Consider the following 21,169-nt stretch of genomic DNA (forward strand, 5'->3'; position numbering starts at 1 on the left):
GGGAATCAAAGATGGTCAAGCAAACGTATCAGCTTGTGTCGGAGGCAGCCCTTGGTTGTCAGCGTCGAGAGCGTTATGAAGACGTTGACGCAAGGATTGTGGAGTGGGACTCATATGACTCACATGAGGCCGAAAGGTGCTTTACATACATGCTGTTTTTTGACAGTGGATTTCATTTAAAATGAATACATATTATCATTATAACTGTTGCAAATATTGAACTTTTATTATGTATTAACACTTAATTTATGTATAGTCGTTTCAAGGTATAAAGATTATTTTTAATCTATTTTTGTATCGTTATTTTTCATGAATACGTGTGTTTATTTTAGTATATGTTCTTTGTATTTATATATGTTTGATTTTCAACTGGGAGTAGGATTGGTCCCAGGTTTTCAAGTATACAGATATTTTCTTTTAAATTTATTTTTACCAATAACTTTCATGCATATATATGTCTTTATGTGAATTTACAGATCTCATTACAACTTCTATTGAAATAAAATATGAAATTTCTGCTTTTTTATATTTAAAATATAAAAAATCTTAAATAAGAATAAGTGCCGAAACGTCTCCGTAATCAGGCTTGGTTGAAAAGTTTTGGGGTGGGGTTAAAAAGTCCTGCTCCCCCAAAATGTCTACAGGATGGGACCGATTTGGTAAGGGGCCGAAAAGGTAACCGTTTCAACTAGGGGCTGAATTAGTAAGGGGTCGATTTGTCTGGAAGCCCCTCCTCGAATCCCCCGGTCAATCACCTCGTTGGCGTGGCCCCGTTATTGTATGCATACTAGGTACCGGATGAGACCGGGACCGGCTTTTAGCATTCACACGAAAACTTCCGGGAAGCTGTCACTCTGTGTTTTGGACATTTTGCAGATTTTTGGCGTTTTACTTGAAAAATAGCAAAATGGCAAAGCAGAAACCGAAATCCAGTACACCACATAAACCAGGCAAAGGTAATGCAATGGTTGACATCCTCAGTTTTTCTGCAATTGACGATTTCATTTTGATTGACCAGAAGAAAAATCCTCGGTCGCAGAAAGCTTGAACACTAGTTCTACAAGTATTTATTCTGAAAGTTCATTGTCAGAAGAGAAATCCTCATGTAATTTGAAAATTTATTATACAAATGCAGATAATTTGTTAAACAAAATTGACGAGCTTGAAATATTAGTTTCAATAAAAATGATTGACGTTATCATTGTAACTGAAGTATTCCCAAAAAATATAAAAGCTATGAACATTGACTCTAGAGAGTATTCTTTGAAGGGTTATCAGTGTTTTAGTGCTGAAGTTCAAGAAAACAGCCGTGGGGTAGTTATTTATGTTAAAGAGACTATAGTTGCAGATTATTGTGACATTTTGTGTGAAGCTGACTTTTCGGAGTCTGTTTGGTGTGAATTGAGACTTGCAAATGCTAAAAAACTTTTAATAGGGGGAATATACAAATCTCCTTCAAGTAATTTGGTAAATCAGAGGAATTTGAATTTTCTTTTATCACAAGCATGTAGTTTAACTTTTGACCATCTGGTGATTCTGGGTGACTTTAATTTCCCGGAAATAGACTGGTCCACATGGACAGTACACAGAAATGAAACACATCCTGCTTTCTCTTTTGTCGAATGCCTCAGGGATAACTTTCTTAATCAACATGTACAGGGTGTTACAAGGTATAGACAGGGTCAAGACCCTAGTTGTTTAGACTTATTACTAACTGATAACCAGACTGAAGTTGAAAACTTAACTTTGAGTAGCAAACTCGGCGCAAGTGATCACATATCAATAATCTGTGAAATTCCATGTGTAGTAAACAAGGACAGGAAACCAGTAAATAAAGTAAACTTCTTTAAGGGTGATTATGTTAAAATTAAAAACTACCTAAGTAGGGTAAACTGGAAGGAGATGGCGGATATGAATGTTGAAGATTCTTGGTCCTTTCTATTGCGGCATATGGATTTCTGTGTTGAGAATTTTATTCCAGAGTGTAATACTAAGAGGGGATGTAAAAAACCAAAATGGATGGACTATTACTGTGTGAGAAAGGTCAAGAAAAAGTATCATGCATGGAAGCGTTACACCTACAGCCGTAGTTATAGGGACTATCAATCATACTGTAAAATAAGAAATAGTACAACTAAAGCTATTCGGTTCTCTAAAAGGAAATACCAAAAAGGTGTAGCAGAAAGTTCAAAAACAAGTCAAAAATCGTTTTGGAGTTTTGTAAAAGGGGAGACAAATACCAGGAGTGGGATTGGTGATCTAAGAGATAAGAACGGTAATATTGCTACTGAAATTAAAGACAAAGCTAACATTTTAAATGATTTCTTTGCATCAGTATTCACGAGGGAAGATAACTCAGAAATTCCTAATTTTGAGGATAAGTTGGAAAAAGAAAATTTCATCTCGGACATTATTGTATCACCCCAGTTGGTGTTAAAACATTTAAAAGCTCTAAATGCTTCTAAAGCGTGTGGTCCAGATAACTGCCATCCTTTCTTTTTAAAGCAATGTGCTGAAGAAATATACATACCGTTGAGCGAAATATTTCAGAAGTCGGTTACCACCGGGATCCTACCATGTGATTGGAAACTAGCAAATGTAACATGCATTTTTAAAAAAGGAGACAAAACAGACCCAGGAAATTACCGCCCCGTGTCATTGACTTCTGTGATTTGTAAACTGCTTGAGAAAATAATTCGGCTTGTTATAGTTGAACATTTGTCACGTCATAAACTTCTGTCAGACTGTCAGTATGGCTTTCGTAAGAACAGAAACACTATTATCCAACTACTGTCAGTATTGGAGGATTGGACTGAAGCAGTTGACAATAATATTCAAGTTGATACAATATACCTTGACTTTAGAAAAGCTTTTGATAGTGTACCTCACCGTAGACTTCTCAAGAAAGTAAATGCATATGGTATTTCTGGACAAATTTTGAACTGGCTTGAGAACTTTTTAAATGGACGCAAACAAAGAGTAGTTGTTGATGCTCAAAAATCTGAGTGGAATCCAGTTTTGTCAGGAATTCCCCAGGGCTCCATACTTGGGCCGATTCTTTTCATAATTTTCGTGAACGATATACCGGATGTAGTTGGATGCCTCTGTAAAATGTTTGCAGATGACTGTAAAATCTATAAAAATATTCTTTCCGCAACTGATCAACAACAGCTTCAGGAAGATATTGACCGTTTATGTCAGTGGAGTAAGGACTGGTTACTGAAATTTAATATTAAGAAATGTAAAATTGTGTCATTTGGTAATGAAAAATTTTACAATGACTATAACATGATAGATGAGAATGGAAATGTTCACAAACTTCCAAGGGATTTTTCTGAAAAAGACCTGGGTGTGCTCTTCACAAATAATTTGAATTTTGAAACCCACATTAATAATACAGTCAACAAAGTAAACAAAATCATTGGGCTTATTAGAAGGAAATTCACCTTCATGGACAAATCCTTGTTCTTAACATTGTACAAGTCTCTTGTTCGTTCCCACTTGGACTATGGAAATTTAATATACTTCCCATACACGAAGAAGTGTAAGCAAGTTCTGGAGAATGCGCAACGTAGAGCCACAAGACTAATACCTGAATTTCGTGGACTTTCCTATCAAGAACGATTGAAAGAACTGAATCTCCCAACATTGGACTACCGTAGAAAAAGATTTGACATGATACAAGTTTTCAAAATTATTCACGAAGTTGATGACATCAATGCAAGTGTATTTTTCAATTTTGCGGACAATAGTGGAACAAGAGGTCACTGTTTGAAGCTTGCAATGCCTAAAGCTCACAAGTCTATTCGATTAAATTCTTTTGGACATCGTACTATATCCATTTGGAACGGCCTTCCACATAATATTGTTACATGCAGCACCGTGAACAGTTTTAAATCACAACTGGATAAGTTATGGGCACACAAACGTTTTGATCTAAGTGATGTGTATTAATTTCATCAGCAAAAAATCAGACTGGAGTAAATTTCAATATTTTCATTGCTAAACAAAATCAGATCGGAGTGGAGATTTGCATAGAAGTATTCTAAAGGGATCAACTAGCCTAAAGGGCTAAACATTTCCCTAGAAGACACAAGGTAAGGTAGGTAGGTAGATTGTGTAAATGATCCAACTCTTGAATTCAGAAGTTCAGATCAATAGTTTTGTGTTTGAAAGAGAATCAATAGATAAAATACATCTGAAATGATTTTGTATTTTTGCCTTTCAGATAACACTAAGAATGAAAAAAACAATCACAACCACTCTGGATCAACAGGATCGACAAGAAAACATCACATTGACCATAAACATGAGACAAAACCAGAGAAAAAGTTACAGTCAAATTACCTGGTTTTGTTTGTGGTCTCGATGGTTGTAGCAACATCAACGGCAATTCTTTTAAGTGAAGATGTTCAAAAAGTATTGAGTATGTTCTTACTAGTTCAAAAAATATTGAGCTACATTCTTACTTGTTCTTCTGTTTTTAAAAATGAAGACATTTAAAGTTGAGGTGTTGTCATAGCCTTAGTAGCTTTGCAGACTGTCTTTCTGCAGTAAGGGAAGTGGGCTGGAGCTTTCCTAAGCCGAATGGAATTGGAACGCACGCAATATTACTACCTGTAGAATAATATTAAATTTATTGTTATGCATATTGCTGAAGAAAAATCTATGAAACCTTTTATTAGTTTGATTTCAGTTTTAAAAACTTCTTCAAAGAAATGACAGTCTTACTTAGAGGGGAATTTTTATAAGAAAATTGCGAAAAAAATATTATTTTAAAGGCGCATTGGCATTCGATCCTCTTGTTTGAATTCTAGATTAAGACTCAAATTCTTTTTAATAAACTGACCAATTAAAACCTATCTTGAGCTTGTCAAATCATTCAAGTTTTTGATTCCAGGAATCAAAAACTTCCTAGTCTGATTCCTGGTACAAATAATATATGATGAAAATTGAGTCAAAACTATTTGTTTGTTATATCCCTAGGTTCGTTGTATCTGGAGTCATAATAACTGAGTTTACTGTAATTCTCTACATATTTCAGTTGAATTCACACAACTTGGTCTAAATCCATTCCAAGAAGTATTAAACTTAAATGATGACACAACGCCTGACGATTATGTTATGCATCAGGAAGGTGATACATTGAAGAAAGATCCAAAACAAGACGCTCATGATAAACTCAGGGAGCTGGATAAAAATGCCATTAATAGAAATAATGATCTCACTCAGGACAAGCAAGATACTGGCAAAGAAACAGAAAGTGATAGTAATAAAAACAGCAATAGAGCAAGTGCAATAAATAAAGATGACATGATTGAAAGTGAAAGTGAAAACATTCAGGACAATAGCAAAGTCAAAGAAACCAAACATCAGGAAGAACAACAGAATAAGGAACAGGATGTCAAAGAGAAAAAAATAGGTGAGATTTTCATCGTTGTTAATGAGAGCCAATTGCCGGCAAAAATGAAGGTTCAAATTGCAATTAGGAAAAAGCAAATTTTAAGTACAATTTGTAGAAGCCAGCGATAATACGATTTAAAACTAAATAGAACATAATTTAAATATAATAAATTAATAGAAACTAAACTCTATTTTTGTTTGGGCTTAGAAGGTTCCAAGAAAGATAAGCCACGACAAGAAGATTATGGAAAAATTGTGATAACAAGTAAAGGTGACTACAAGCTGAGGAAGAAATTGGATGCTGCCGATAAATTGCTTGAGAAGGTAGGAAGTGCTTGGTTTATGGCAAGAGTTAAGTAAGTTTAATTTTTTTATTTTAGAGTAGTGCTTTTGGACTAAAACGCAATTTAGTAGGGTCTAGCTTAGTGGTTTTACTGTATTTTACTCAGTTTCAATTAGAAAATATTTAATAAAATCACCGTATTTTTTCTTGAAAAAGTAATATAATAAAACATTCTTTGACTTTGTAAAGAGCACCATTTAATATTAGAGCAGGACACGTGAAGAAATTGTCATAAAATATGTTATTTTAAGACATAGACCTGTATGATACAGTTTTTACCATGATCGCTCTTCATATAGTGAATTAAAATGGAACCAATATTTCCACTGCTACCGGTAGATAACATTTAAACTCCTGCTTACATCTGTTATCTTTGTCCATTACAGGGAGAGGTTGCAAAGGCTATGGAAAAGTTTGATGCCATTCTGAGAAACAAATCTAGGAGTCCTCGAGCAATGTGGGGTGCGTAGAACTTTTTCCAAACTTATGTGCAAGTCAGTTAAACCATCTGATTTTTATACAAAAAAATGGAAACCAAAATATTATATATTCTCCTGTGAAAACACAAACACATAAAAAGTTGATGTGTTATATATAAATGCTTTTCAAACCAAGAGGTTTTCGGGTCAAGCCCTACAGGGGAAACATTCTCAGTGCTCGCTCGAGGTTCTACCTGGGAAATAGACTTAAAGCTGCACTCCCACAGTTTGACCGTTTTGACGTTTTTTTAATATTTTTTGTCTTGGAATGAGCCAATCTTTGGGCAACTTTTTGAAAATCAGTGATAAGACTGGTGACAAAATATCAGACTGAAGTTTTTAATATTCACTTTCAAAAATTGAATTTTTGTGTTCAAAAGCATTATTAATGCTTTAAATTATCCTTGCAGCATAAAACATCAATTTTCAAAGGTAAAAATGTAAGTATGGAAAACTGCGATCTGATCTTTTGCCAGCAATCTTGTATCATTGCTTCTCAAACATTGGCTCATTCTTAGACAAAAAAAAACAACAGTCAAATAGTGAGAGTGCAGCTTTAAGACAAGTGAATATCAGCTTAAAGCTATCTTCAAAATCAAGCTTAAATATGGGGTTCATCAACTATAAGTGTACTTTGTTTAACATAATTACATTTCTAATGACCCAACAGGCAAGGCCCTGGCCACGGATAAACTAGCGGAGCAACAGAAAAGCAACAAGCTCCTGGAGGAGGCCATCTCGTTAATGGATGAGGCCCTGAGACTGTCGAAAACCCCGGAGGCCCTGCAGCTGATTATAGCAGAAAAACTGGCAGATCGGCAGGCTTTCAGAGGTGAGTTAGAGCTGTACTGGTATGAGAAAAACATTATCTTTTTTGTATTTGTCCACTGTGAGATCTGGACTGGTATTCATAAAACATCTTGAGTCATTTTCTTACAATAAGTATCTCTGACACTTATCATATAATGACTTTATAATATATATCTGAAATACTTTATTTCAGTTCATTTTATTCAAAATACATACTTTTATGTAAATAAAACACTTATGGTTTTCTCTGATGGACTTCTCTAAATTTGACTGCGACAAATTTAGGAAATTTACTTATTAATAAGTTAAGAAATTACTTAAGATATTAATTATGAATACCCCTCCAGGATAACTTGTTAAATTCTGGGGCACCAATAATTTCTCATGGACCCAATTTTCTTAGCATGTTATTTACAGTAAAATTTCGGTATACCGTATACACTAGGGTGTGTAACCTAATTTATACTCACACTCGGATCTTGCCCATTTGGTGAGAGCTCTAATAAGATTGTTAATCATTTTAAGTTTTTTGGGGCATAGTGCACAGACAGAATGTAACCTTAATGCGAGTTACCCTGGTTCTTTAACATGCACCAGTGTATAGCACTGTCACACGGGACCCCCATTTAACGTTCCTCCCAGTAGACGAATAATATTTTTTAGTGGTGCAACGGGAAATTGAACCTGTGACCCCTGATTTAACAGTCAAGTGTGTTACCACTAGACCATGGATCTGCCACACTATGTTCACGTTCACTATTGGATGTATATTGGTTGTTCAGGCTGGTCGCACAAGGAAGCAAACACCTGGAAGTACCTGATCAGCAAACATCCGGACAATTTGGAATTTCAACGGAAACTCGGCGTCTGCTACATGAAGATCGGGAAAAACGAACCAGCCAGGGAAGTTTTCAGAAAGGTTTGTCAAGGATTTGTTCTCAACTAATAAGATCATTTTATGACATGATATTGTGTCGCCATCCTGAAAGATCCTCATGATATACTTTTTAATATGTAGATGGTCGAAATTAACACAAGCACATAAGCCCTGCACTGGTAAAATGTCTTCTGGGTCTGCTCAAAGTAAAAATTTTATAGGGCAGGGCTTGTTAAAAAAATTGATGGCAAGCAATAGCATAAGGCTTGTTCATCCAAAAGTCTAATTTTGATGACTGAAATAGTGTTATAACTTTTGAAGTGATGTCAAGCATGAATAGCATGGAAACTGTGCGCTATATAGCATTTTATGCAGTTAGCACTGTAAATCACTGAATAGATATTAATGATTTAAATATAATTATTAATATCAAATTTGTGGTGATTCAATAGGTAATTTATTAAACTCCTTTACTAAATTGATAAACACTCGCCAATGCTCATTTGTATAAGATAACTCATACCAATAAATAACTTTGCCATCATGAAAAAAACACACTTTAAAGTGATACTTGTATCAAGATCAATACATACCCATGTATAAAAAACATAAATTTTGACTGATAAACCTTTAACTACTTACTAAATAATGCATTTATGGAAAATATTAATTACTGATAAAAAGATTGTAACTGTTTATTTAATAGCAGAAAGCGTAAACATATTAAATGACTGGTGGATCAACTGTTGTCTAATAAGGTAGAAATATCATCTTTTCTGCACATTTCTTTCATATTCAACACAGAATCCTTCATAAGAACTATTGTTTTCGATATTTATTCATCCTTAGGTAAATTAAAACAATTGCATTAATTGTGGTATTACCTACTTGGGAGAAAGAGTACATCGTAAATAGATTCTATACTGACAGACTGAACCCACTTATAATTTCCTCTTTATTTCTTTACTCTGAAAATGTCGAATGCTTTTATGATGAGGTATTATGTGAATTTTAATAAGTTTGAACAAAAATGGGAAATTTTATGATTGTGACTGCATTTATTTTGCTTGTTCATAAGGACAGGAGTTAAGGAAGGCAAGCTTGCAATTTATTAACAAATGCTACTATACAGCAGTGAATTGATTTGATAGCCTGCCTTTTTATATTTTTACAACATTAGCAACTCAAAATTTCAACCAGATTGTTTTAAACTCAATCACACATTCTCCTGTTATTCAGATCCTGTCCGTCGACCCTGATGATGGTTTTGCATTGGTTCATCTCGGGTTTATTATGAAAACTGCGGATCTTAATTACACAGGTAAATGATTGTTGTTTGGAAACTAAAATCTTCTAAAAGGGAATATATCCTGAGCCTCAAATTCTTACTTGTAGCTCAGGATTGGACAGATACGTTAAGCCAATAAGCATATTTACAAGCTCTTCGAAGATTATAGATCTATATATATAAAGTGAGACAAAAAAGGATGAAATTGTAAAAAATAACAGTAATGCTGGTTACATTTAAAGGGACACCATAAAGGTTGAGGCATATTTATTTTTTTCATATTTAATATAATATTCTTGAGACGATCTTGCGACTATCTATAGACTGTTTTGCCACAGTCATAGGACAGAAGTGCAACAGTCGTAAGCTTGTTTGACTAAAAAACTATTCTAAACATATCAACAACAAGATATTTATTGCACTTCAGTCGTAATGGTGTCGAAGGACAGACATGTGACAGCCACAAGACATTGATAGGGCAAAAATGTTTAGAACAAATAAGGTACATGTCCAATTTTGCTTCATGACAGCAAGTCGTTGCCATAAGGCTAATAATTTTGTAGGACTGTCTTGTGACGACCCTGATGACCCACGGTTTGCCCAAATTACCTGTTGTGTCGTTGCACAGATGTGTTGTAGACTCGATGTGACCAGGCCTATATTGTGTGCCTTTAATGTAGTTCATTTTATTACAGAGGCAATACCGATTCTACAGCGAGGCATCGAGTCAAAGCAGCCCGGCACACAGGATGGACGTTTCTTTTACCATCTTGGCGATGCCTATTCCAGGGTGGACAACGTCGAAATGGTGCGATAATTGTTCTTGAAAGTATTAAATGGTTTATAACTTGATGAAATATACTTCATTAGTAAATTATTCTACTTATTTTTTTCTCAGAAGCTACACGTGCTAGATGACAAGGCCTCTTTTTGTCTGACAAATTCTCGATGTCATAAATTATGAATAATTCATGTGAAATAATGAATAATTTTTGTTACTATCATGATCAAATATTTACCCAATTTGAATATAGCTTGTTAGATATACTGTACAGTGCTAAGTATTGTTGATGATATTTTCAGGCCCGGAAGATATACCAGCAGGGTGCGGATGCCGGAATTTTCCTGTCTGCTGACCAACGATCACTGTACAATGCCCAGACTCCACTGACCGGCCGACCGTGGTGGACGCAAGAACAGACCACCTACCAGCCACATCTCAAAGTTGGTGAAACATTCATTTATAGCTCACTTGTTAAGTCTTGTGGCAGATGATCTTACGCAACTCAACATTATTACAATTTACGCAGATTTTATTTTTTCAAAGAAATCAATTTTTTGGCAACTCGATGGCCATATGTGACAATGAATTGGCTAAGCTTATCATAAAAAAAATGGAATATTTAATGAAAACAACTAGTCTTATTCTCACCGTTTAACAATGTTTAAGAATGCCCCATAAAATCAATGATTTTTTAGCTACTGGAATTCAACTGGTAGAAAAGATGTTGTGACCATTTTAGCTAGATGTAAATACAGGCAAATTTGTTCTGGATGGCGAAAACTTATTATATTTTCAATAATTAAAGCTGCACTTTAACAGAATTACGGATTTTACATTTTTTTTTTTTTTTTTGGTCTTTGGAATGAGCCAATTTTTGCATAAATATCTGATGACCAGTGATTTAAAACTAAGGTCAGATCAGTTTTTTTATATTTCCATTCAAAAATTAATGTTTTATGGCTAAAAGCATTACTAACGCATTAAGAAAAATGCATAAAATATTAATTTTGCACATAAATATGATAACCGGCAATCTGTTTTTTTTGGTCAGCAGTCTTATATCACTGGTTTCCAGACATTCACGCAAAATAATTAAAATTCCAAGACAAAAAATAAAAAAAAGTTGTTAAAACAGTCAATCTGTGAGAGTGCAGCTTTAACAGCGGGACAGAATGCCTTTTTCTTATGAAATTCTATCTATAAAGCTGTTGGAAGACAACTGGCAGACAATTCGTGATGAGGGGTTGGCTCAGCTTGATTTAAAGACAGGGGCGTTTGTTCCTGAAGAGGAGAACCTGCGGGAAACAGGCGACTGGAAACAGTTCACTCTCTACCAAAGAGGTGTGTAAAAAATATTTTAAAATTAACTATATAAAAATTATGATGACACAAGGGAACTAAACTATTTCATAATAATATTTTCTTTAGGGCTGCAAATAGGGAATTGATTGATTTTTGTACTAAAAAGCTGAAACAAGCAGAAATAACAACAAAAATCCTCAGAGCTGCAGATAATGTTTTACTTCAAGTGTTTTAAGCCCTTATGTCTAGGGATGGAAGTGAATATCCGAGTATCCGGATATCCGGATATCACGCAAGTATTCGGATACCAAAATGGGTATTCGAATATTCGTTAAGAATTAGAACTTCAATGAAATAGCTTAGCAGAGACATAGCAATTGTTATAAAACTTTTCAGATGAAATGTTTCAGGTGATCAACAGTGTCTGTCACGAAGCGGGTATGTGTCACAAATCGTCTGCTAATTGGGTGTTTGCAAAAGGCGTGATATTGTGTCCTTGTGCAGCACCCTGTGAAGTTCTATGACCTTTTTACAATGACAAGTGTTGTTTTATAATATCAGATGTGCTTAATAGACACTAATTGGCACTAGTAGTTAAACGGATTGATCATTAATCCGTAGGAATTGATCGTCCAATCACAAGTTAAGGGTCGTGCAAAGCTATTAATGACCAATCGTATTTTTGATGAATATGCATGAAGAAATTATTGCTATCTAAAAAATAAATACAAATTTGTTTATCTTTTCACTTTTCAATCAAATGTCCATCATTTTGCATCTTGTAATTGTGTTTTGAATAATTATTCCTGTATCACGACTACGGAAATATGCCTCCAACATTGACTTCGAGTGTTTGGAAGTATTCCACAAAATCCGAGGATGGTAAAAGTGTTGTCGTCTTTTTGTCTTCTTATATTTTTCGCAATTATATCCTTCATTATGAAACACCGCAGAAATTGTAGGTATTGCATTAAATCAAACAATGTTATGAAATAAATTACAATCGACTATCAAATAATCAAAGCGTCATTTAACATGAAACCTGCTGATAAATAACAAACTCGAAAGCAAGTGGCAGTAACCAAGCAACCACCTCGGCCGAAGTGACTATCAAATTCGCGAGGTGTTTATGTGGTATTCATCATGAGTTTTATGACGTAAAATAAGTTGTTTAGCTTTGATTATAACATTATAAATTATTAAGACTGAGAAAGAATAAATAAAAAGTGAAATTGCCATATGACGAATTATAAATTAAGTGGACAATTATGTCAAATAACAGAAGGTGGGTGACATATGATAGGAAATTTACTTATTATGAAAACAATTTGATACGAGTATCCGGATAGTATTCGAATACTTGATACGAATATCCGGATACCGATTTCGTATCCGGTTTCCATCCCTACTTATGTCATTTTATAAAGTGCAATGTACACCTTGGTTTCATACAATTAAGTGTAATGACGATTGTAAAAGTCTACACCGGTTAAGCAGTGTCTTCTATATGGTCAGAATATTTGTTTTAGAAACTGTCGTAAATTGATCATAGTAAGGGAACAACCGTATTACAATTTTTATTGTATTGATACGTATAGATGTTTGATTTTACATCATAATTGAACATTTGAACCAATTTAAAGCGTAATTATGCCAAATGCAACCTTTATCTGAAGCTTAATCCATTGAAAACTATGGTCCTCAATTCAAAAATCTTGGATGAGGAAAATCAAGATCAAAAACTTTAAGAGTTCAAGATAATTGCCAAAAAATAAATCTCTTTTAAGTGATCAAGATAGACTTTGAGTACAAGACATAGTTTTCCGATAAGTTTAAAAAAAAAAAGTGAGAAGTTTCCTTCAATAATACAATGTAGACTTCAAAACCCTTCAAGCCATACTTTCTTCTATAATTTGATAAGAGTAGTACTTCTTCCTCCATGCAAATTAGTTTCTCCCTAGTCTCCCTTTCGAAGATATCTCCTTTCATCCGAAAGGTCTTTGGTTAAGCTCAACCAGATCCTCACCCAATCCACAGGGCACACCAGTCTGAGGCCCACCATAGTCCACCAGGGCCTCACCATAGCCCAACAAGGGCCCTGCAACCATAGCCACCACCAAGCCCCACCAGGGCCCATCCAAGCTCCATAAGGGCACAACCAACTTGGGCCATTTTACAGAAGCATCTTAAGTTGAAAGTGTACCTTTTCCTTAAATCTAAACAATTTCCTTAATTGGTTTCTTGCACTGGTACAAACTATTATGCTTAATGATTTTCCTGCTTTTAAGATACGGAAATGTCAGCTTATTAAAATGAAAACACCATTGTAAAGCTTTAGTTTATGAAGGAATATAACAAATCATAATTATACACTTAAGAAGTAAACTTAATAGAATACTTAAGAGTTTTCTGCAGTTGTTTCTTCAATATGGCAGTTTGTACTGCTGAAACAGAGTCGAATGTGACATGATTCATTTCTGCCTGTAAATCAACCTGAGCTGTCAATACATAAAGCTAAGGTATTTTAGTATTAGCTAAATTTGCAAATAAACTTTTCAGGGCGAAAAAATGAAGAGAACTGCAAGAAAGTCCCTAAGACCTGCTCCCTGCTTGATAGAATTCCAGATGCAAAGGGCTGCACACGGGGCCAGATCAAGTTTTCTGTGATGCACCCAGGGGTCCACGTGTGGCCCCATACTGGGCCTACAAACTGCAGAATAAGAGCCCATCTGGGACTCAAAGTTCCTGAGGGTCCAAAAATAAGGGTCGGGAATGATATCAGGTTGGTGAAGTATATTTTAATATATTTCAGACAAAAGGTTAGAATTCCGCTTGAGCCTGACTCCTCTGTACAGGTAGACCAGGAAAGTTATTAAATGATATTTAAACTACGCCATTTACTATATGGAATAAACAATTCAATGGCTACTTTTAAGTTACTATTCAAGTACATCTTTTGTTCTAGAATTACCTAACATGACATTAGAAAATTTAAAAAATGATATTAATTAAACACATAAGAGACTTTTCAAAAGACTTTCTTAATAATTTTGAATCATTCTATGCTGTAAATGAGATTGAGTTTGGAAAATGAATCAAGTACTTTTGTGGTATTGGTCCAGTAGTGGTGCCTGTATGATAGGTGTCCTGTAAGGGCTCCAAGGTGGACACAAACCCAGGCAAGAGAGACAAGTGCCCCCCGTCCCAACCACCACAATATTTTTTCATCCTTTAATCTATTTAAGTTTGTTTTATTATTCTTTTACTATTTTTCAGCAAAATGCTTTTCAATACTTAAAATTTTTACTAAGCCATATACATTTTGTATGTTTTGGTGTTAAAACGTAGTAATTCATGTTAATTAACTCCTATAATTGCATGTTTTATTGCAACTACATGATTATTTTTGGAGTTATAAAGATACAAATTTGGTTTATGCAGACATATCAATATCAAAATTACTGGATTACCAATCAACATTTTAAAAACAGACGCCAAATCCATTTGAATGTAGAAATAGAAATGCATTCCGGTTCCAATCTTACTTTATGACAAAACACTATGGTGTCCGGATTGGATATCTGATATGGAGGTTCTGGTGTCCCTCAATGAGATATTGTGTCCTTAGTCCCTGACCCCATTTCTGTCAATGCAGAATCTTAAAGCCCTTAAATATTATATTTCAGAACTTGGAAGGAAGGAAAGTTTATCATATTTGACGATTCCTTCGAGCATGAAGTGTGGCATGAGGGGACTGAACTCCGACTTGTGCTCATTGTTGACTTCTGGCACCCAGAGTTACCCGCCCATGAAAAGAGGACTCTGTCACCAATTTAAAACAGAGATAATTTATTAGATTATTTATTATGTAATATTTTATTATAGTTAAACTCTACAGGCTTGAATATCATAATAACTTAGCTATACATTAAATACCAGAACAATAGTTGCCTGCATTTGAAAAAAACAAAACTAAAGATACTTAAAACTTAAAGATGACATAAGATTTATCCTCTCTTAAAAAGAAATCTCTGAAACAAATTTTAGGATAGTTAAGGGAGAGGAAAGGAAGACAAATTTGTAATTAGTATAGTTTTTTCTGATTTTGGTAGGTTAATAAGATATTATTAGAATTATCTACTCTTCAAAGAGGAAACAGAGATAATTTATTAATCAGGATATATACAGTTGATTCTATAAAGATAGATTTAGCCACAGTAACTAGATTGTTTGGCGTTTCCATACCCATATTATTAGGTTTAGTTTGTATTTTGTGTGTGTTTTTTACTTTCGAACTTCTAAAATAAGAACAACAGCGAGGCTAGAAAAACCCATCTAGGCTGGGTTTTTTAGCTCTACTTGTCAAAGGCTTTTGCCGTGCAGTGGTGTCTGCCATCTGTTAACAATTGGTTGTGATACGGATACAGTCTTCAATTTTGATTGTATCTTAATCAAACTTATACAATTAGATATCCATGAGAGCTTGGCTCCTTTCTTAAACCAGCAAGAACCACCCATGCATGACTTGATTATAACCCTTGATAGCTATATTTGATTTTACCAAGAGTTGTGTATTATTATAGTAGGTTTTCCCTTGAAAGCAGAATCATTTTTAAGATACTCAACTCATGCCAGGAAAGCATAGATCATCATGGGGCTCGTGTTTAAATAAGACCATTGTGGGCCTCTTGTTTTTGTGAGCCTGAAGGGAAAAGCCAAGCAAGCTATTTATTATTTGTGGCCTTAGATAATATATATATAGAGTTATCTGCGCTTAAAAGAAGGTCTAGTCAGTATTTTAAAAGAAGAATGTAATGCTTTATGTGGATACTAGTTACTTGCCAATTAAAGTAGAGCTCAACAGTTTGAAAGATAGCTCTAGTACTGTATTGAATTTTAAAGCTGCTCTCTCACAGATTGAATGTTTTAACAACTTTTTTTTAGTTTTTGGCTTGAAACAAGCCAATTTATGCAAGCATGCATTTAAACCGGTCATATAAGACTGCTGACAGAAAATCAGATCGCAGATATTTATATTTAAGTTCAAAAATTGATGTTTAATACATTTTTCTTAAACCGTTAAAATATTAATTTCTGAACGGAAATATGAAAATCTGCAATCTGATCTTTAGTTAGCAGTCTTTTATCAATGATTTGCAGGTATTTATGCAAAAAAATTCTCATTCAAAGACAATTAATAAAATGTTGTAAATAGGTAAATCTGTGAGATTAAATAGACAAGTATGGAAAAAAAATGCATAAAATCCCACTTTTATTATAATTGATTTAACAGTCTACTTAGGTGTTAAAACAAACATTTTCTGAAAGCAATAGGTTTAAAACAACTGATTTATTTTGCTTTACCTTTACTGGTTAAGAAATGTATTTTTAGCTTAAACTGTTGTTGTGTTAATCATATTTCATTCAATTTAACATACGCGCACAACAATGCCTACTTCATATTTTTTTTTTAAAGTCCCCCTCCCTTTTACTTTCAAATAGTTTTACTTACATATAGTTTTACTTTCATGTAGTTTTACTTTCATATAGTTTTACTTACATATAGTTTTACTTTCATGTAGTTTTACTTTCATATAGTTTTACTTACATATGGTTTTACTTTCATGAAGTTTGCTGTCAATAACTTGTTCAACATTACCATGGACCTATAAACCAGGTCCGCGACATTTCACATATACAGTTCAACTTTTCAAACAGGGAAAAATATACTTGTTGCCTTACAATCTTTATGAACATGAAATATGATTTGAATTCATTAATTGCAATATATTTCTGTGATATTGTGCGCATTAACATTTTTGCCTTATTGTAAGCATCATTCTTAAAGCATTCTTGTTAACCAGAGTAATGATGCGTACTGCAATGTATCCCTTGTACCACTTTTATTTAACATTGATGAACTTCTGATGAATGAGAATGTGACTCAATTAATTGTCATACATTAACGACCAAAACTAGCAATAAAGCAGGTGCATGCTGCATCTCTGAAACTGAGTTGTTTGTTAATCATGCTTACTGCCAAAACGATCACTTTAACGAATGTCATTGAAACACACCCCTCATTCATAAAATGAGCTTTTTGTGACCTCAAGTTGGTTGAAAGTCTTTATTATATTTATAAGTATTGCATCTAATCATTTTATTTTTTAAAAAGGCAAAACTTTTGATGTTGATAATAATAAACATGTTAAGTGTGATTTTTGTTAAGATGGATAGTAAGATCTTGAATCTGTGTGAGAAATTCACCTCCTGATTTTTCTCTTTAAAATGCCAAAAATGTCTGTGTATCGGACAAATTTAAGTGTCATGGGCTCCGAGCAAGGTGAACCTATCTCCTTCTCTTTTTTCATGGTAATTTTTGTTAAGATGGATAGAAAGAACGTGAGACTGAATTGGAAATTCACCTCCTGACTTCCTTTTTAAAAATGCCAAAAATGTTTGTGTATAGGGCAAGTTTCGTCTCATGAGCTCAAAGCAAGGTGAACATATTTCGAATTTAACATGGGGTAACATTCATTTTGCATTGAGCCTTCACTGTGTACAATAGCATGTATGGAATCTGCTTGCAAAAATAAGTTATAATTGTTCATTTCTGATGCCATAATATGTATTGCATAATTGTTTTTGGTTCTGTATGTTTTTCAATGATTTTATCGAATTACGAATCAGACGATGTAATAAGCAAAGCAATCTGTTCATGTTTATGTAAAACTGTTAGTTTTATCATTTAAACATGTTGCTCTCGTGTGTTTTGTTTCTTTTATTTACTTGCAACATTGTCCAAAGTTCAGTCATCTTTGCCATTAAATGGACTTTAAGACAATTTGACATACTTCTTTTTCGCTGAAACTTTCAAAGGGAGTATTAAAAATTAATTTGCATATATTATAGAGTGATAATCAAACGTCCCATTAAATACTCTATGTGAAAAATACACATTCTACGCATAAAACATATACTCTCTTTAGGTTTCGCAAATGAGAAACACATGTATCTAGGAATGGAATGAGAAACACATGTATCTAGGAATGTATATGGCCATACCAAATACAAATTTTATTGATTTTTTTGTGTTCATGATTTTAATTATGCATATTTTGCTGCTGATCTTTAGTCATTTGTTTACGATCATTTTGTTCATTTCATTTTATAAATGACCATATTTGTATAATTTTTGTAACATCATTGATTTCATCCTGTGTATGTGCTACACTTTGCCTTTTAATAATACTGTTTACACATAATATATTTTTACAAGTGTACCATAATTTCATTTTACAGTTATCGATGTTGTATTCATCTGCAGTCAATGTTTTTCCAAATTGTGTTGAATATCTTACTTAACTTGTTCTGTCCACATGGGCGGGGTGTGTGTTTATGCCTTTCCCCTGTTGACTGCGCACCCACCCCTCCTTCACCATATCAGTTAAGAAAATGGCAAAAACGTTTGTAGGTTTATAAATAATGATTTGGGAATTGTAACTTGTACTTCATCACTTTTTGTGATTCTATACTAGTTATAGTTCCCCCATCACTATTTATAACCCTGGGAATATTTTTGCCTTTTTGGTTACAGATTGTGGCGAGGGGCATAGGGGTGTGGCATTACCAAGCACCCTGACCCTGTGGTTTTGTCAGGGGCTGATTTAAAAGCTCAATTGTACTTAATTTGTTTTGTGTACTTAAGTACATACAAATTGAGTTCTTATCACTGAATTTATTTTGCATAGCTTTTAAACAGTCACAAGCATAATTATATAAAAGATGAAAATCATGGCTGTAATATGTTCAGCTGAGACTCTTGCCCCAATATCATAAAAATACTTGAGAGTCATTTCTCAATCACAACTCATTTCACTAAAGGACTGCGTAGCATGATTGGAAATTGTTTATGATTAGAAAATGTATATGATTTAGTAGATTTACTATTATTGAAAGTTTATTGTCTTATAGATTGATACAGATTGATGTTGTTAAAATTATTTGGTCAATATTCTATAGTAAAGTCTTTCTAGAGCAGGGGTTGTGCTTGAGGCAAATTTATTATTTTTGAGTTACTGAATTACTCCAGTATGTTCTGCATTCTATGGACGATTTTCTTTAATGGGGCAATACCATAATGCACAAGTGAATGCACTTTTAAAAAGAGTAAAACATAAGTAATTTGGAATCATGTCATGCTGTAATGTAAAAAAAAGAGTTGAGCTAGAGGTTGTCTTCAAGTGACACTCTTATTTAAAACCAATACATACACATGTATAACAAATATAAATTTTGAGTGATGAACCTTTAACTACTTACTAAATAATGCATTTATGGAAAATAGTAATTACTGATAACAATATTGTAACCATATATTTAATAGCTGAAAATGCACAAATATTAAACGACTGGTGAGTCCTAAAAGATGTGCCGTGATCAACTAGGGTCTCATAAGGTAGAAATACTGTGTTTTCTGCAAATTTCTTTCAAATTGAACACAGTATCCTTCGTAAGAACCATTGTCTTCGATATTTATTCATCCTTGATATTTTTTCATCCTTTACAGTAAATTAAAACAATTGTATTAGTTGTGGTACATCTTATTTGGCAGTAAGAGTGCACCTTTAAGTATTTTCATGATATTGGGTCCTGGTCTGAATGTCTTTAAATATGCAAGTAGTAACAAGCTAACATATCTAGTTTATCATCTAGGTTATCATCGAAATCATTTTCTTTAAAAGTCTCAAAACTCGCTCAAAATGAGAGTATTTCACAGATTAGACTGAAATAAAATAATGTTCTTAGCTTGCTCCTGTTATAAGGAACTAATTATATCAGATTGTGAAAATGGGCCTGAAATTCTAAAATAAATTAATATAGCATTTTTACACAGAGTTGTAGCCTGGAATTTGTTTATAAATTATGATTGTTTATTTTTTTATGAAATTAATATTGTGAAATAAATGTTAATTTATGTATAATGTTTCTTTCTTAAATAGCTAAAGGGAAGCCTCACTGTGTGTAGCCCCATTACTGTATGTCTCTGTTAGATCCAGGGAGACATCATACTTCTGTTAATTCAATGGAAGTGTCGAACATGTGTTTAGCTGCAATAACGAGTGTCTTGGGACAGGAATGTGACTTAAGACCCATGGTGATATCCGAAAGGCGGGATTTCGACATGCTCGACAAGACTGCCAGGAATAACCTTGTCCAGTTGTTGTTTTTATGACCCGAAGGTGGTCATACTAAAATCACACTGTCCGTCAGTCCGTCCGTCACCCTCGTCAACTGGTCCATCTGTCCGCCCGTCTGTGTGTCCACCTGTTGGGGTTGTCCGTCCGTTTATCCATTTGTCCAGCTCAATTTCTCGTGTACAGGCTGTAACTTGTATGAATAGATTTCAAAAGAACTTGCAACATTTGTTCGGCATTTAAAGACGGTGTGTTGCGTACAAAACCCGTATTCCCACCTTTAAGGTCAAGATCACACTAAAATGTAGTGTTTGAATACTATGGAATGCTGCATATAATGAAATAGAGTATAGGTGTTCGTGTTCAGGCTGTAACTCTCATTTTTATGGACATATTTTAAAATAACTTGCCTCATGTGTTCGGCATATACAGACCACGTGTAGCGTACAAGAGTGTTTGTGCCTACTTTAAGGTCAAGATCACACTTACATGTAGTGTTTGAATACTATGAAATGCTGCTTACAAGGACATAGAGTATAAGTGGTTGTGTCCGTGCTGTAACTTTCTCATATACGGACATAAAATAAATTGCCACTTGTTTGACATACCAAGACGACGTGTCGCATGCAAGTCCCGTGTCCCTACCTCTAAGGTCAAGGTCACACCTAGTGAATACTATTGAATAT

The 21,169-nt window shown here is 34.0% G+C and overlaps 2 protein-coding genes across 4 annotated transcripts in view; one reads left to right on the top strand and one right to left on the bottom strand.

The window, feature by feature from the left end:
* The window catches only part of LOC128204926 (neo-calmodulin-like), a 363,327-nt gene that overhangs the window by 261,422 nt on the left and 80,736 nt on the right, over positions 1-21,169 (bottom strand). The gene's annotated exons all lie outside the window — the stretch shown is intronic.
* On the top strand, positions 851-20,264 carry LOC128206513 (aspartyl/asparaginyl beta-hydroxylase-like). 3 transcript variants are annotated; one of them, XM_052909046.1, is made up of 13 exons: positions 851-956; positions 4,229-4,426; positions 5,045-5,422; positions 5,612-5,727; positions 6,133-6,208; positions 6,896-7,057; positions 7,818-7,954; positions 9,152-9,233; positions 9,896-10,008; positions 10,284-10,424; positions 11,190-11,325; positions 13,846-14,068; positions 14,973-20,264. In XM_052909046.1, exons 1-13 carry the CDS (start codon positions 908-910, stop codon positions 15,121-15,123), a joined length of 1,962 nt encoding a protein of 653 aa, XP_052765006.1. In that variant the 5' UTR covers positions 851-907; the 3' UTR covers positions 15,124-20,264. The 3 variants fall into 3 exon arrangements, with proteins under 3 accessions (XP_052765006.1, XP_052765007.1, XP_052765008.1); XM_052909047.1 differs by having other exon boundaries at positions 5,615-5,727; XM_052909048.1 differs by lacking the exon at positions 4,229-4,426 and having other exon boundaries at positions 855-956.

The sequence above is a fragment of the Mya arenaria genome, chromosome 10 (assembly GCF_026914265.1).
Source record: "Mya arenaria isolate MELC-2E11 chromosome 10, ASM2691426v1".
Classification (NCBI taxonomy): Eukaryota; Metazoa; Mollusca; class Bivalvia; order Myida; family Myidae; genus Mya; species Mya arenaria.

Bases quoted from the DNA above. Each gene is read 5' to 3' on its own strand.
- LOC128206513 (XM_052909046.1), top strand. From the start codon at position 908: ATGGCAAAGCAGAAACCGAAATCCAGTACACCACATAAACCAGGCAAA. The intron at 7,058-7,817 runs GTGAGTTAGAGC...TTGGTTGTTCAG, and splicing joins AGATCGGCAGGCTTTCAGAG to GCTGGTCGCACAAGGAAGCA. The intron at 7,955-9,151 runs GTTTGTCAAGGA...CCTGTTATTCAG, and splicing joins CCAGGGAAGTTTTCAGAAAG to ATCCTGTCCGTCGACCCTGA.